We start from the raw sequence: 17,366 nt of genomic DNA, 5'->3' as shown, positions 1-17,366 counted from the left end.
TAAAAAACTAAAAAAAATAGAAAAACAGAAAATAAGAATGTGTGTGTGTGTGTTCATGCATGTGTGCGTGTGTGCGGGCCAGATGGGAGGGGCGGCCATGGCGGCAGGGGTTCACAGCGGGGCGACGGCCGGCTGGTCGAGGCGAGTTGTCGGTGACGGCGACTGTGACGGCGATGGCGATGGCACGCAGGTCGACGAGGGGCGGCGCGATGGGGGCGGCGATGGCGTGGGTGGCATGTCGGGGGCGGCGACGGCGTGGAGGGAGGCGGTGCGTCAGGGGCGGTAATCTCCTCTGTGTAGTGGTCGAAGAAGCAGAGAGAAACTGAAAAAAATTCAAGTATTGTATATATATGCGGAGGCCTTTAGTCCAGGTTGGAAAGGTCAATTTTTGTCAGGCCAAGCGGCGGGAAGCCAGAGCTATAGTCGCGGTTGGTGGCTCCAATCGGGACTAAGTCAGTCCCGATTGGAGCCACCAACCGCGACTAAAGGCGGTGTGATGCTAGGGGAGGGCGCAGAGTTTCCAATGTACAGACCCAAGCTTATGTGTTTTCAATGCCTTATCTGGAATCTCCTTGTACATGTTAGCCATAGAGTTGTGGTCTTTCTTCTTCTTGGCATAGACTTCCAAGTCATCTTCATGCTCTTCAGGGGCATTTATCAACTTTGCCCACTCATCAACAGTTGATCGGTACCTTGTACCCTCTAACATCCAAACTATTCTACCATCTAGATAAAAATGAGCTGTGGAGTAGAATTGCACGATGAGTTTATCATTCCATTTTGTCAGCTTCTGACCCACAATCTTGTCAACACCACATGCTCTGAAGCTCTCATGTACACCTGGAAAGTAATCTTCATTCTCATCAATGTATTCCCTATCAATCCACTTCATATCACGGACCATGGCCTTCTTGTCAAGCAGGATAGCTTCATAGAAATCTTGTTGTTCTTTGGTGTGGAACCTGTAGTCCACTTCAGTATTCCTCCTCACAACATAAGGGTCACTTTGTCTCCAAAGTCTGAGACCTGCATCCTTCCTGATGCTCATATCTTCTGCCACTGGATGGCTGTCATCATGATCTGGAGGTGAAGGCGGTCGGGACGGTGGTGCAGCGTGCTATCGACCAGGAGGTCGCCGGTACGAATCCGGGCGCGCACACATTGGTAGTGTTCCGTGGGTGCTTTCTGGGAGTAGTAGCAGGATATAGAACGCGTTCCAATGGCCGCGGGAACACGCCCGTCGATAGTACGTTTTGGTTCACATGATTGAACATATAAAGGATGAGCCCCTGCGCCCAACTAGCGGCCGTGGCCACGTCTCCTTTTTGCTTTTTGCGCGTGAATTACTGTAGCAACATGGAGATGGGGCGCTTGGGACTCTTTCCCCTCCTCTTGCCTCCGCCATTGCCTCCTCCCCTCTCCTCTCTCTCTCCCGTCTCCTCCCTCTCAACCCTAGCTGCCACCACCCACCCTCTACTGCTCCACCACGCACCCTCCTCCCCTCTGGATCAGGTGCAGGCCAGCCGGTGTGCGCAGGCGGCGGCGCTCCACTCAAGGGAAAAGGGAGGCAACGGCGGCGGTAGCCGCCGTGGACACCCACGGCTATGGTGAGCCCCTGCGCCACTGCCCTCTCTCCTCTCCTCCCCTACTCCCTCACCCATCTCTCTCCCCCGCAGACGAACCCCGCCGCCAGGAGGCCGCCATGGAGGCCCGTCCCGAGCTCGCCTCGCCGCTCCTCCGGTGACCCTCGTTGCGCCTGGATTCGGGCGGATCCGACGATTCCCCGACGCGCAGGCGGGCCAGCACGCGGCGCTAGGCAGAGGAGCCCTCCCATGGCAGTCAATGTACGTGTGTGTGTGGATAATTTTTGACAGGATATGCAACCAATCTGATTGTGGATATGTCGTATATGGAAATGATGCTATAAATCTGCTTATAATAATTTTGTGATGCTCAGATTTGTTCAGATAGGCTCATTTTTTCAGTAAAAAGTTGCTTCCCCCATTTCATTGCAGAAATTTTGGGTTTCACAATAATAACCTTCAAAATAGTAATTTCTACTATAGAGTCTTCTCATGATGATTTCAGATTAATTATTAATAGCTGTTGTTTGGTCATTTCATAGAATGCTTCTGGTATTAATCATATTGTCACTCGGATTGATTCATTCATTTTTAGGCAATACTAAGCTGTTCATGGCAAGATACTTTTAGGAATAAATTCAGTCGTACTGCGCACTTTTTATATTTCATGTCTATTGAGTAACACTATGACAATAAGCTAATCTGGCACGGAAGGAGCATTTTTTACTTTTGTTTTCGCTGCCCAGTTAATGTTTATGGGTAAATCTTACCAAATTATTTTCTAAGATTGCCAAACGAAACAGAACCCCAATAATATGCATGTCTTTTCGCTGTGACATAATGTTCTGATTAGCCTGTAGTTATCTGTTGCATTCCCTTATGTGATAGATATCCCATATTTGCAATGGTACAACTCAAGGCATTATATAATCATGTGTTATTCTAGAATATAACCAAGGTGAACTTTTTCGGTTATATATATATATAGTGTTACTATTCATCATCTATATAGGGTCGATTCATCATATTCATTTGCAGCCAATTTGAACATATTCATCATATTAGTGATTCATCATATTCATAGTGATGGGGCCTACGTTACTATTCATCATATATATATATATATATATATATATATATATATATATATATATACTAGTGATCTGCATAAATGGATGTCTCTTTTTTTAAGTATTTTCATATTTTGATTCCTGCCAATTTGATGTATCAACAAGTACTCTCAGCACAAATCAGTATACGCACCACATAAATAGGTTTTAAAAACTTTCAGACTGAATGAAGAATGAATGTGGAGCAACTCACCATGTTAACTCTGTAGGGTGGTGGGTTTGCCATAGGATATGCACTGGCCAGTGTGCGCATGCCGGTGTACGCGCACATGATGTACCTCAAGATCTCAGTTCTCACTATGACCATAGGTATGCTCAATGGTTTGGCCTGAACTTTAAATTAGTCATGTGCTGCATTTGTGGTCATGCAGGTGCAGCTAACAACAGAAATCTAATTGATGCCTGTTGATTATGCTATTGCTTATGGGGCCTTTCTTAAGAGTTGAGAAGGTAGTTAAATTCCTTTTTTTTACTGAACCTATGATAATTGGCACTAGACATCACACAGACTGGTTCTGAAGTGCTATGTACAAAAGGCTAGAATAGTTGTATCCCAATCTGCTTGAGCTGTAACAATACCTAAACAAAAGAACTAGAAGTACGGTTGTACAAACAATTGTCCTATTTATTCTGTTATGTTCCGCCATGGTACAAGTGGTGAGCAAAATCTGAAGTTAAGGGAGGCATTGACGGCTCTTTGTTACCATGTTCATTTTTGGTTTCAATGATTTCGATGATGAATTCGCACGTCTCAATGTCTTCCTCTGGCCTACCATGCAATTCCAATGTTAGATACTTATTTGTACAGAAGATAAGCAGATAATCCTCTGTAGTGAATAGGCAGAGCAACAGCAAAGGCATGCCGGTGTGAATTTCTCAGAATGGGAATTGCTACAGTGGCGGCGACGACACATCAGCAGCGGCGGTGCAGCAGTATGGTACCCTGCCTCCACCTTGCCACCAGCCTCCTCTACCTCGCGATGGTGGCGTCTCCGACCTCCAACTCTGGTAACCCCATCCTCCTCTGCGACCCATGTGATATTTTTCTTGCTACGAACCACATTGTCTGCTACTTTTTACTCTTCAGTTATGTTCTGCGCTTTTGTGGCTACCTGACCACCAATTGTTAAATTAGTAATACTTGGAAACTGGTTCTTACAATGACATTTACCTAAGTTATGGAAAATTCGTAATTCATCAGTTATTTTAGATAATACTAAAAAACAAGATAGAGTAAGATACAGAAGTGTAAAAGAAAGTGGATTCATCAGATGATACATGAGTCCCTAATTCCGAATCAAGAGATTTGTTGTGGAATTTGTCAATTGAGTAAAGTAATAATATTAAGAACTAGATCATCTAACCCCATTGAATGAAAAAATGAAATTCAATTTTCAGGGAAATTTTTGAATAAGAGATAAATAAACAATTGAATTTGAAAAAAAAACTTCTTTCTATTTTGGATAATTTCTTTTTCAATAGGACCCTCTTTTTGGAGTGAACGATCGAATATTCCCCTATTCCTTCTTATTTTAACTGATTGTATTCCATATGGAATAAGAGGAGAACAAAAGCATTCCACGACCTGCCAAGGGGCTGTTAAAAAAAAGAAAGCTCTTCCTTGAATTTACTTTATTTTTATTCCTTTTTCGAACTCCAACCAAAGTAGATTCGAAGACGAGTCACTTCAATTATCCTTTTAAGTTCTATTCTATCTTCTGTCTTTCCCTATTTCATCTCGTAAAGTTCCGCGCTCGCAGTTTGGTCAAGAAAGTTAGACCTAATCCAACAAACAATACAAGGATGAATTACGAATTATGAAAGGATAGATTTTACATATACTTGTCCTTGTATTGTGTCAGTATGAGAATATCCTTCCTAAATTATTTATCCAAACCTATTGATCATTAACTTAGATTTTCCCAAGATTTTGGCTGCTATTCCGGATTACTCTATTATTCCGAAGCCAATGAAAAGTAAGTAGAACCTACAAAAATGGGGTTTTCTATTGATGCCTTGAATAACATATAGCTTACCTATAGACAAAAAAAAGTAATTATGTTTCGGAACCAGGCAAAACCAGATTGCTGTGCCATAGGAAGGATAGCTATACTAATTCAGTATACTCAAAATACACCTTTGGTACAAAATTGACAATCTCACAAGGATGAAATATCAGTAATTTTCTATTTACTGGTCGATCCCAATTTTACGGAATCAATTCCTTTTTTGAATGTACAAAAGTTTTGGGAGTTCAGCATGTCTGGAAGCACGGGAGAACGTTCTTTTGCTGATATTATTACCAGTATTCGATACTGGGTTATTCATAGCATTACTATACCTTCCCTATTCATTGCGGGTTGGTTATTTGTCAGAACGGCTTTAGCTTATGACGTGTTTGGAAGTCCTAGGCCAAACGAGTATTTCACGGAAAGCCGACATGGAATTCCGTTAATAACCGACCATTTTGATTCTTTAGAACAACTCGATGAATTTAGTAGATCCTTTTAGGAGGCCCTCAATGACCATAGATCGAACCTATCCTATTTTTACAGTGAGATGGCTGGCTATTCACGGTCTAGCTGTACCTACTGTTTTTTTCTTGGGATCAATATCAGCAATGCAGTTCATCCAACGATAAAACAAATTCCAACTATAGAACTATGACACAATCAAACCCGAATGAACAAAATGTTGAATTGAATCGTACCAGTCTATACTGGGGTTTATTACTCATTTTTGTACTTGTTGTTTTATTTTCCAATTACTTCTTCAATTGAGAGAAAGAAAGAGACTAATAAGAATTCTCTTATCGCATTTGGAAGGATACCATCCTTATAACTACCCATGACTGTTTTTGTCTCTAGCATGACCAATTAATAAAATGTGGAGGAAAGTAGGGGAAATGGCCGATACTTCTGGAAGAATTCCTCTTTGGCTGATAGGTACTGTAGCTAGTATTGCTGTGATTGGTTTAGTAGGTGTTTTCTTTTATGGTTCATATTCTGGATTGGGTTCATCTCTATAGTAATCGGAGGGACCAGATTGTAAACATGAAAAATTAGGAGCTTAGCGGGTCCTTACCCCCCTTTATCTGATTAGAGCGGAAAGGACCCGCGGAATTTTTACTCTTATAACGCGAATTGAATCTATTCGATTCACTCTTATGAAGCAACAAGAAAAAGAGATCACTCGAGGATCCAATATCTTATTCCACGAAGGAAGTATCCTGAAAATCCTTGATTTAGTTTCGAGTAATAAACTAATAAAACCTTAATCAAAACTATTCAACTAGCCTAAAAATAAAAAAAAACCTTCAATGGAAGAGTTTACTTTTTTTTTGCAAAATTTCTATAAATTTGAAGTTGAACTTAATTAAACAATCCAAGCAATTTGCTCACAATCACAAGAAATTTTTCCCTCGCCATATTTTCTTCCCCTCTGTTTGTCCACTACCTCGGCTAAACCTAAGCAAAAGAAAAAGAGGTCCAAGAGACAGACCCGAATAAAGAAGAAATAGTAATCTTTGACGAATTAGGAAGAAAAAGGATTCTTATTTTGATACAAGAAGAATCGGCACAAGAAAAAGGTTTTTTCTTGTGCTGAATAGACGATTAAGAAGACCTGCAATCCCTCCGAAAAAGAAGGAATTTTAATTTTATTGTTCTTGCCTTTGCCTTGGATTCTCTTCTTTTGCATGGGATATAAATAAGGAATTCCAGACATCTCATAAACAAAAAGCAGTCTAAACAAAAAAAGGATTTCCAAAATAGATCATAGATAATTCTAGCAATTACCAATAAATCGAGGCTTTTTACCAACTTGATGGTAAGAAATCCCAGGACCTGGAAATTCATTTCGTACAATTGAACCTTTTCAAACTGTTTCTTTTTGAGAACCAAAAAAACTTGTGCCAAAATAACGGATGCGAAGAAGAACAAAAGGCCTTGGACACGTAATGGATCCTGAAGCACGATTTCTGCGTCCCCCTGACCAAAACCTCCCACATTAGGATTGCTTGTTAATGGTTGATCAAGCTTGATGGATTCCCCCTCTGAAACAAGAAGTTCTGGTCCGGGAGGTATAATATCAATCACTTGGCATCCATCCAATGCATCAACTATGGATATTTCATACCCCCCCCCCTTTTCTTTACGTAGTATTTTTCTTACTATACCTGTTGACGTAGCATTATAGACTGTATTGTTACTCTTGCTACCATCAGGATAGATCTGTCCTCTTCCTCGGTTTCCCCCTACATATATGGGATATTTTAAGAAATGAGCATCTTTCTTCGTAGCAGGATCAGGGGAAAGAATGGGAAAGACAATTTCACTATATTTCTTACCGGAACAGGGCCTATCACAAGAATGTTTTTTTTATCGGGACGATAACTCTGAAAAGCAAGATTTCCTATCTTTTCTTTTAACTCAGGGGAAATACGATCGGGCGGCGCTAATTCGAATCCCTCGGGCAAAATTTTTGTTAGTTGCATATTTTTGTGTACACCGCATGAGTTTTGTTAGTTGCATATTTTTTTATGCTAACGTTAGGAAGTCCAATGATGACAATATTCCCCTTAACACGATCATCTTACAGATATCTGAATAGAACAATATTTTTATCGGCACGGAAAAGAAAAGGTTGATTTCTGCAGTCAGCTAGCTTCTTTTGTGAAGTTCCTTACCCATGCTTCATACGGCTCACTATTTGCTTTCCGTTTTTGGATAGACCATCAACCAATTTCAAATAAACAAAAAGATGTGCAATGCGTTGATGAAACTGATATTCACCTTTGTTGCTGTAGGCATTCAAGACCTGGCAGGGCTGGGTCAACCGACTCTTCGTGTTCAAGACCCGGCTCTGATGAGCCTTGACAGCCATGCTACCTGCTTGGCATATTCATCCTGAGCTGTGTCCGGAACCAGACCAGTTGGGGCACCCTCAGCGAGCACTCGAGGCATGTTGTCAAGTTGGACGAGTGCAACCAGGCGAGCTGCCGTGTGTGTCCACGGTTCATACAGCAAGGTGTTCGCTCATCTTTGGCCAGAACGAGCACTACAAGAGGACCCCCCCTACATATTTTTCATTCCTTGATAGATGGTTACATTGTTGTATGTTGGTTAAAGATAATGTTTTTCTTGTCGAATTATGAAACCTCAAACAACACTAAGATATAACCGTTTTGTTCGTTTTGCAATCAAAGCTTCCATCGAATAATGTTTTAGAATTGTGCTCCGTCTTATTAATAAAGTGTGGCTATTTTGTAGATTCATACAAGATACGGCTTTGTGTGCATTGAAATAGCAACAAGTTGGCATCTCGGTCTCATTTCTGTATACATTTGATTCATACACGCAGCCAGCGTGTCCATGTGATCTGGATGAATTTCTCTATCCTGTTTTATGTTGTGATGTCTTTGATTTTTGTCTCTTCCAGATTTACATATAGATGCCTCGGTGAATACTCAAGAATTTTGTGTTCTTTTCTATTTACGGCCTTTAGGTTTTTTTTATAATGATTCTAAAACGAGGTCACTCCTACTAATCTTGCTCTCCAGGCCTGGTGGCAGGATGCTTGGTCAAGAATGCAGGGTGAGCAAAAGAAAACTAGGAACACTTTTATCTCTCTGGTCATCTAGAGCATATGGAGGGAGCAAGATAGCGGGCTTTGATAGTGTCTTCACACCGCCCTTGAGGGGGTGCCACTAAGGGCTTTCTCATGGAACGCGGTGCAATGTGGTTTTATGCATGCCTATGAGCAGGCTACGCTGCACGCTGGTCTTCTACTGCTTTCTCAGCCCTATTACTTCCCCCTGAGATGCTTCCAAGGGTTCTATTATGCTCCATTGTATTTTTTTCTTTTTTGATTGCATTTCCTTCTTTGTTTCTTTTTTTATATGCAAGGCCATAATTTTTTACCATGCATCCTTGCTCACACAGAAAATTACTTCAAAATACACATGCTTCTAAAAAAATGCACATCCTTTTCAAGACTATGTATATCTTATTATCAAAGGTTATAAGGCAGAATGTGTTTGCCCATGACTAAAAGAAGTAATACATTGTACTTTTTTTCAAAGCACACGTGGAATTAGCGGGCTCCTTCAGGTATTTCAAGGGAAAAAACAGAATTTGTTTAACTAATTTTCTATATTGCTTATTTATGCATTTGTGACCATAGCTTTCCACTTTAGCTCATAAACTGGATGGCAAAATAGAGTTTGACCATTTCATATCTATGTTGTCTTATTAGGAAAATAAAGTTTGTTTTATAGCTGATGCTTAATATGTTTTATCGACCGGTGAATGCTCAACTTTAGCTCATAAACTGGATGGCAAATGCTAATTCTGATGGGCCTTTTGCCACTTATTGTTTTATGGTTGTCTAGACAGCTGATGACATGCTTCTTTCTTGCTAATTGTCAATTCTTGTGTACATGGTCCCTCAGCTACTTATGCTTTGCTAGACAATGAGAGTATGTAGATAGCATGTATGGTTTTTACATTGTTTTGCACAGGTTGAGATGCATCACATGATATTTTCCTTTTACATTTATGAGTATTACAGAATCCTTTTTTTCCACATGGGGCAGTAGCTGTGCCATTTGATTCGAAGGACAAAGAGTTGATCACAAAGGGGTGGCATTCAGGATATATACACACAAAAGAGTATAGAACCAAATTATATGATGTAATTGACCACTATTTATATTAACTTCTCATGTACACAATGTTCACGAGTTCATGTATTAAGTACATTTATTTGTGTTTACTTTTCTTCAATGCAAGTTTACAGCTACTCGGAGTTCCTAATTGTAGACTCAACTGTCTTGGCCTACCGATGATCTAATTTGTGGCATTATTACCTTAAGAAAATATTTGCATTTAATTTCCTTTATATACAAGGGGTATAAGTTCTTACCAAATGTACTCAAATATACGGTTATTGAAAAAATGCAAACATTTTCAACACAAACATGGTTTTAAACGGGTCTTTGCGCCCTTTGGCGCAACTGGTCATCTAGTCTATCCACAAAGCTGTAGGCCTTTGCAGCTCGACGTGCCTCCACATCACCGCCGGGGGTGGGGTTCCAACAATGCCACCGGCCACCGTCAGCGCGCCGCATGCCAGTCGCAGCACCCCGTGCACCGCCGTGCAGTTTTCGTTGTCGCCGCTCGCCGTTCTTCAGTTGAAGCTTTTTGAAAAGCCGGTTGTAGCTTTCTCACCGTAGGTTGTAGCTTTTTGCGCCTGAACGGAGGCCGACCTCCATCAACACCGTCTCCATTGAAGCTTTTTCATAAGTCAGATGTAGCTTTCTCAGTCGTCGGTCGTAGCAGTTTAAAGTGATGGTTGCAGCTCCTTCGCACGCAAGTTGAAGCCCCTAATTTCTCTGGCTCCAGCAAAAAACAGAACCGGTTGTAGCATTTTGCGTTCATGGTTGTAGCTCCCCTGCGCAATGGTTTCAACACCTGCTTTCTTTGGTTCCAGAAAAAATGGCGCCGGTTGTAGCAATTGGCCCCACCAGTGGCAGCTCTACCAAGTGCCTGTTGTAGCTCCGATGTAGCCGGTTGTAGCATTTCCGTGCAGCACGTCGGCACCTTGCATCTTCGCCGGAATACGACGGCCGTAGTTGAAGCATGTGGCCGCCACCACCGTTCCCAACAGCCCTACATAGCTGCTGTAGGCCGGAGGTGAGGGAGACCGGAGATGAAAAAGGTGTTGGTTGTGCGCCTAGCAGGTTCGCTGGGATATGGCGGCCGGCCGTCAGGGCCGGTCCTGAGATTTGGGGGGCCCGGAGCGGGAACTAAAGCTCAGGGCCCCTTAATGTAAATATTATAAATTGTTATTACATGTGTTGATGTCAACATTTTCATCTTGCTTGGATTTAGAATTTTCATTAGTTGGTTTGTCTTCCTCCACAACAATAATCGCCAACTAATGATTTGGGTTCATTGACATACCAGTATTAGTGCTGAAAAGAATTGCCAGTAGCTTCTATCTATGATTCTACCAAGTCATCTGCATGTTTTTTCCTTCTCATTTTTTAGCTACAAGACGCGAATGTCGAAAGAGCATGGTAACACACATAGCAGAAACAAATATTACATCCAAGATTGAATGGTGCAAGGTAAGCATCATGTATGCAAAGAGAAATTACTTAATTAGCAAAGAGAAATTTCATAATATGGTTATGGCATACCTCGGACCTGTCGATCGGCGTCGGTGATCAGGCGATCGATGATGCCATGATGTGGATAGATGTCCGGAGGCGGGAGGCGGGACGCGCTCAGGCCTCAGGGCATCCGCATCCATCGTGGAGACCGGAGGCGCTCGACGATGCTCATGCTGCGTGCGCCGGTGTGATTCCCTGCATGGCTGCGTCCAGCGCTGAGACCAATCGGTTGACTCGCATCTCACGATCAGGCCCCAGGGGAAAAGCTGAATAGAGATTTAGGGTTCGTCGGCATCGCGACTCGATTGTGCAAAGAAGGAAAGACGGAACGACCTGTAATTAAGATCTTTTTAGAAGGAAAAATTGACGGATGACTGCGTGAATTCTGGCTGCGTGCGTACACAATACATCCCAGCCATGCCTCTTCCCCTGGGCCATGGACCAGCTTTTTTTCCTTTGAGCCATGGGCTAGCCTGGCTGCTGCGTAGCGGGACGGGGCCCCTGGAATTTTGGGGCCCGGGGCGGTCACCCTCTCTGCCCCCCTCAGGGCTGGCCGTGCCGGCCGTAGTTGCAATACGGAGCCGGTGGGAAGAGAGAGAGAGAGTGTGTGTGTGAGAGAGAGAGATGAACCAGGGAAAAAGGAATGGAGGAGAAAGCAGTGCGTAGGGATAAGAGCATCTCTAGCCCTTGGCCCCTCCCAGGACGCATAAAAATCGCCTCTAGGGGCGAGCCGGCGATACAATCAGCGCTGGGGCGGTTTTGCGCCCAGTCGTCGCCCCCAGGCTTCGAAATTGGCCCACTGTTCAGCCTTATTTCGGCGAATAAAGGGCCCATATAGGCGAAAATAGGACCATATTCGGCGTCGTTCGCCGTGTCTCGGCGTTTAATTATCAACACAATTTTTCTTATCACATATTTTATCAAAGAAAAATCAAATACTTCAACAAAATAGTACAACAACAAATAGTTCAATACAAATTATATAGTTCAACAAATAAAAACTCATATTTTCATCACATGTCGTGCCCGGCGTCCCCCTTGAGCCTCCATAGGTGCTCAATCAGATCTTTCTGCAGTTGATGATGCACCTGTGGGTCTCGGACCTCCTGACGCATACTGAGATAGGCAGTCCATGTTGCCGGTAGCTGGTGATCAACTTCGACTAGAGGACCCTGCCTGTAGTATGGTTCAGTGTCAAACACTGGGTCTTCTTGCTCGCTCTTAATGATCATGTTGTGCAAGATGACACAGCAAGTCATAATCTCCCACATTTGATCTTTGGACCAGGTCTGAGCGGGGTACCGGACAACAGCAAATCGAGATTGGAGCACACCAAATGCCTGCTCGACATCCTTCCCGCAAGCCTCGTGAATCTTCGCAAACCAGGCGTTCTTGCCTCCTGCTACAGGGTTTGAGATCGCCTTCTGCTACAGGGTTTGAGATCGCCTTCACAAATGTCGACCATCTCGGATAGATGCCATCAGTTAGATAGTACCCTTTGTTGTAGTGCCGCCCATTGATCTCGAAGTTCACTGGAGGAGAATGACCTTCAACAAGCTTGGCAAAGATAGGAGAGCACTGCAGCACGCTGATGTCATTGTGAGTTCCTGGTATACCAAAGAAGGAGTGCCAAATCCAGAGGTCCTGTGTGGCCACCGCCTGAAGTACCACACTGCAACCGCCTTTGACGCCTTTGTACATCCACTGCCAAGCAAATGGGCAATTCTTCCATTTCCAATGCATGCAGTCGATGCTTCCAAGCATCCCAGGAAATCCTCTTGCTCCATTCTGTGCTAGGATCCAAGCAGTGTCTTCCGCATTGGGTGTTCTCAAGTATTGCGGTCCAAACACTGCCACCACTGCCCTACAGAACTTGTAGAAACACGCTATGCTGGTGGACTCGGCCATGCGCCCATAGTCGTCGAGTGAATCACCGGGAGCTCCGTATGCAAGCATCCTCATCGCTATCGTGCACTTCTGGATGGAGGTGAATCCAAGGGCGCCGATGCAATCCATCTTGCACTTGAAGCAGTTGTCGAACTCCTGGATGGAATTCACAATCCTGAGGAAGACCTTTCGGCTCATCCGATAACAGCACCGAAATGTTTTCTCGCCGTGAAGTGGAGCATCGGCGAAGTAGTCGGAGTAGAGCATGCAGTAGCCTTCGAGACGATGTCGGTTCTTTGCTTTCACCCGCCCCGGCGCCGAGCCACCTTGCCGCGGCTTTTCATTGCTCGCCAGCAGCTGGGCGAGGGCGGCGAGCACCATGAGATGCTCTTCTTCCTGGATGTCGGCCTCGGCTTCCTCCTCCAGCAGCACGGTGAGCGCTTCCTCGTCATCCGAGTCCATCACCGAGGCAGGCAAATTGCCGAACACCTTGCGCCCGGTGGGCGTGTACCCGCCGCTAAACTGCCTCTTCGCGGCCGGAAACGGCGACCGGAAACGCCCCGCTGCTGTTGGAGGGGCTGCCGCGGCGAAGCTCTGCTATTTTTTCGGCGGGGAATGGCTATCTAGCGGTGAAGAGCGGCGGGCGGCGCCGGGATATAGCTAGTATAGCTAAAATATTAGCTGAACACGCTGGTATTCACAGTGTGAATGGATGGTTTATCGCAGCCGAGCCAAGGAAAGGACATTGAGAAGGCGACGCCGGGGGCCCTCCCCTCCTCTCTCCGGCCGTGCCCGTTGTGTACCTTCGCAGTCGTCGTACGCAGCGTATTGGGCATCCCGTGTCCTTCTGTTTCAGCCAAAAGAACTACCTACTCGTGGATAAATATCATTCATACCTCGGCGCTTCCTATTCATCTTCCCATTCTAATCTTTCTTTCTAGACTAGACTGCTTACATACACATCTACTGTTGTGTTGTGTTACCTGGAATTTCAAGCATTCTAGGTATAGCTAATTGCATGGAGCTGTCTCTGGCCTTGGGTCGCCGGGGAACCGACGGCAGCAGGGTGGCCGACGATGAGGTGCAGCCGATGTTCCCGTGCCTCTACTGCGACAAGAAGTTTCTCAAGCCTCAGGCCCTCGGGGGCCACCAGAACGCGCACAAGAAGGAGCGCGCGGCCGGCTGGAACCCATACGTCTACCGCCACTACGCCTTTGCCAATCCCACCTCGTCTCGCGTGGCCGCCGCCACCGACAACTTCACCCCTGTCGCCGTGCACCGCGGTGGTAGTGGCAGCGCCCCACCGCTCCTCCATGTCGTTGCTGAGGCTGGTTCGCCGGCTCCATTGGTCCACGGCATACTAGCGGCAGCCGGCCTGTTCTCGGGCGACTACGGAGGTCTGTGGGACATGCTCAACTGGAGAAGGTCATCCGGCGGCGCTGAACTGGCGCCGGAATGCAACACCGGTGTGGAGATCGACCTGGAGCTGCGACTGTAGCAGATTCAGCTACCGACGACATGCATCTTGCAGGGTTATCTTCTAGCTCTCTTGGCTAATTTCTTTTGTCTATCTATCTTTTCAAGGTTTGTTGCGTTTTATGTCGAGACCGATGGTTTTTGTTGCCTTACGGCGGTTCAAGTATGCAGTTGTATTCAATTCGTCCCCTGCTGACAACATCTTAAGACGTGCAACCTACTCCCTCCGTCCCATAATGTAATACGTTTTTTGACATTACACTAGAATTAAAAAACGTCTTATATTATGGGACAGAGGGAGTAACATATTCGTCTTACTTAATTATGTGCACTATACAAGGGATCGCACTCGTTTAAAGAAACTAGCTAGTCGTCAACTCATGCTTTTTGAGTATTAACTGTTCTTTTTGGTGAACCTGAGAACACATTGGTGCAATGTTGCTACAAAACCCAGATAACGTACAGTAGTATACTTTTTGCCATAATATTACGTCCCTTCGTCAAAATTGCTAGTTTTTTTCCGAAAATGGTCATGTCTATTATAAAGATTCACGAGAGGTACATAACATCTCAAATATAGTAAAAATTACATCAAGGTCAATGGACCACCGAACGGCCAGTGCCGCCACCAGAACGAGCCGCCGACGTGCCACTATCGCCGCTCCCATACTAGAGCCGGCCTGACCTTGTCGATAACAGCCGGGAAATCTTTGTGCACATGCCACCATGGACCAGCGCCCCAGAGCCGCAATCGCCGCCGTTGAATCCTTGAATCAATCTAAAGAACCTGACCCCAAATATCGTTGTTGCGTACGCACGACGACAAACCAAAACCTTGCCGTCCCAAGGAGCTAGCGGGAACCTATGACGGAGCTCCGTGTAATCCACCCCCAACAGACGAACTTGAGGAGGATCGAAACCCGAAAAACTGACTCGAAGAAGAAGCACCCCCATCCGTCCAAACGCTGCCCCTGCGAGGACTAAAACCCTACCTATCTACAAACCAGATCCGAGACAACAGAAATCCCTTACCTACCACCGGCCACCGGTGCGGCCGGCGGAGGGGAGGCGAATCCATGGGCTCCCCGATGGAGATCAAGGGACAATAGGCTTTCCTAGCCGCCTTGCGAGAGGGGGAAGAAAAGCTCCCCTGTGAAATTTCCTAGTCGTCTTACTTAGAAATGTGATTGTGTCCAACATTAGAGTAGTGAGAATTTGGTGGCTAGGGGAGGCAAAGGTTGGGGCGAGAGCGTATCTGATTTACCGGAGCACCGGAAAGTACTCGCCGCGAGCGATATCCGACCTACGAGCCGGGGCCATTGTCAACATGTTTCACATTCAACTCATTCTTTTCCAGATTTATTCAAACATTTTTTTCCTTGAATCAATCTAAAGAACCTGACCATCGGTATCAAGAATTGCCCTGGTCCTCCAGATACACCCTTAGGTTGGGGCAGCTCCGCTTGACATTAGTTGGGGCTGGCTCAAGTATGGGTCGACCACTCATAGACGGCAGAGTGGTGGTGGTGGTGGTGGGGGGGGGGGGGGGGACGATAAGAGGGCGGCGGTGAGGAGAGGGCAAGAGAGACAAAATGTTTTGAGTGCCGAAGGTGACCTATAGTAATTAACTTCCCTTGCTCGTGCTCTAAGTTTTCTTGAGGGCATACCACACTCGGAGGGAAATGTGGAGATGATTTGTGATGTGATTCACATTGCAAATGGTGTTTAGAAACCTCATTTGCAATGTGAATGTGGCAATGTGGCGGGCCTTGTGAGAAGGACTTACCTCCCCCCTCCCTGCCATATCAAGTTTTGTTTGCAAGCACAACTGGTAAAACCATTCGTTTTATATCATGTGGTCATGAGTTTGACTTAGCCTGCATTTTATGCAATATTTAGTTTGTTTACTAATGTGGTAAATCAAAATAAAACCATTTCATATACTTAGTAAATCTATTAGGTTAAAATAGACCATTTTCATATATGTATTGCCTTAAATAAACCATTTCACACAATAACTAAATCCAAGATATCAAAGAAAAATTATTTCAAATATTCCATGAACCCAAATTTCATACATCTCATATATTTACTAACCTTTTTATCAATACTTATAAATTTCAATGATAGCATAAGTTACTACACTTAACACGATGATTATACAGTAAAATTTGGAATCGCCCCACCAGAATTATCTTCTCGTATGTAGCAAGTTTCTCCAAGATCTTGTTACTCTTGAAATGTTTTCCATCCTCCAATAGGTGGCAAGTCATAGCTGTATTCGTATTCATCCTCTTGAACAACATTCTCAAGCCCAACAATCCTTCTTTTCCCATACAATCACTACATCAGAATTCTTATTATGTGTGTGGTCTTCCACGTACATGATTAGGGTAGCTTGTGAGACTAACATGAAGGGTTCATTTATTTATTCCAGCTTATTGAGGTTAACATATGTCGTGCCGTAATTGTCATTTTCTACATGTCTGAGGTCGACCCAATTGAATTTCAACAACAAAATAGAGAAATTGACACAATTTTTAAAAGGAAAATTGCATTGTTATGCTCCCAAATCTACTACTCCTTCCATCCCAAAATAAGTGATGTGGTTTTATTTCAAAATTGAACTAAAACCACGCCACTTATTTTGGGAAGGAGGAAGTATATGACTCCATAGTAAAATGTTATCTCTTGTTGTACGTTATGACTTCAACGCAAATAGAATGGTCTTATTATATATCCCTATCCTTTGTGTACAATGAATAACCATTTATGGTGTATGCTTGCCATTTTAGATCATGATCTCCTAGCCCAGCAATGTTGATTATCATCTCTCGACCCGACCATATTGTCGTATCCCGTATCCAGAATGCACATGCATTCGTCGATCGCGTTGCAGCTGAAGTCGCGGCAGCCAAAGCCTGCCCATCCCGTGAGGTCACTTTTAAGAGGAGGAAGAGCATGTAGTTAAATTAGTTGAAATCTGTTTTGCAATCATTCTTGAAATCTATTTTGTAAATCTATGTTGAAATCCCGCTTGAAATACTAGTTCAAATCTTAGTTCAAAAACTTCCATTGTTGAGGTGGGATGGAAGATGTCTTCTAGCCACTGGT

The 17,366-nt window shown here is 44.3% G+C and overlaps 2 protein-coding genes and 1 long non-coding RNA gene across 3 annotated transcripts; 2 read left to right on the top strand and 1 right to left on the bottom strand.

The window, feature by feature from the left end:
• The first annotated feature begins 2,770 nt into the window (after positions 1–2,770).
• Positions 2,771–7,624, top strand: LOC147973861 (uncharacterized). The gene is made up of 3 exons (XM_087525121.1): positions 2,771–3,022; positions 3,554–3,721; positions 7,521–7,624. Exons 1-3 carry the CDS (start codon positions 2,965–2,967, stop codon positions 7,622–7,624), a joined length of 330 nt encoding a protein of 109 aa, XP_087381247.1. The 5' UTR covers positions 2,771–2,964.
• On the bottom strand, positions 3,682–11,435 carry LOC147973860 (uncharacterized). Its single transcript, XR_015603697.1, has 3 exons — positions 11,291–11,435; positions 10,917–11,222; positions 3,682–3,825 (listed from the first exon to the last, which is right to left on the bottom strand). It is a non-coding gene; the product is annotated as an uncharacterized LOC147973860 (long non-coding RNA).
• Positions 11,436–13,611: 2,176 nt separating this feature from the next.
• Positions 13,612–14,355, top strand: LOC147973859 (uncharacterized). Its single transcript, XM_087525120.1, has one exon. The coding sequence runs from the start codon at positions 13,795–13,797 to the stop codon at positions 14,272–14,274; it is 480 nt and encodes a 159-aa protein (XP_087381246.1). The 5' UTR covers positions 13,612–13,794; the 3' UTR covers positions 14,275–14,355.
• The last annotated feature ends 3,011 nt before the right edge of the window (positions 14,356–17,366 follow it).

The sequence above is a fragment of the Triticum urartu genome, chromosome 5A (assembly GCF_056163025.1).
Source record: "Triticum urartu cultivar PI428250 chromosome 5A, HENAU_Tu73, whole genome shotgun sequence".
Classification (NCBI taxonomy): domain Eukaryota; kingdom Viridiplantae; phylum Streptophyta; class Magnoliopsida; order Poales; family Poaceae; genus Triticum; species Triticum urartu.
The sequence above is the reverse complement of the archived record's forward strand: the minus strand, read 5'-3'. Positions and strand labels throughout refer to the sequence as shown.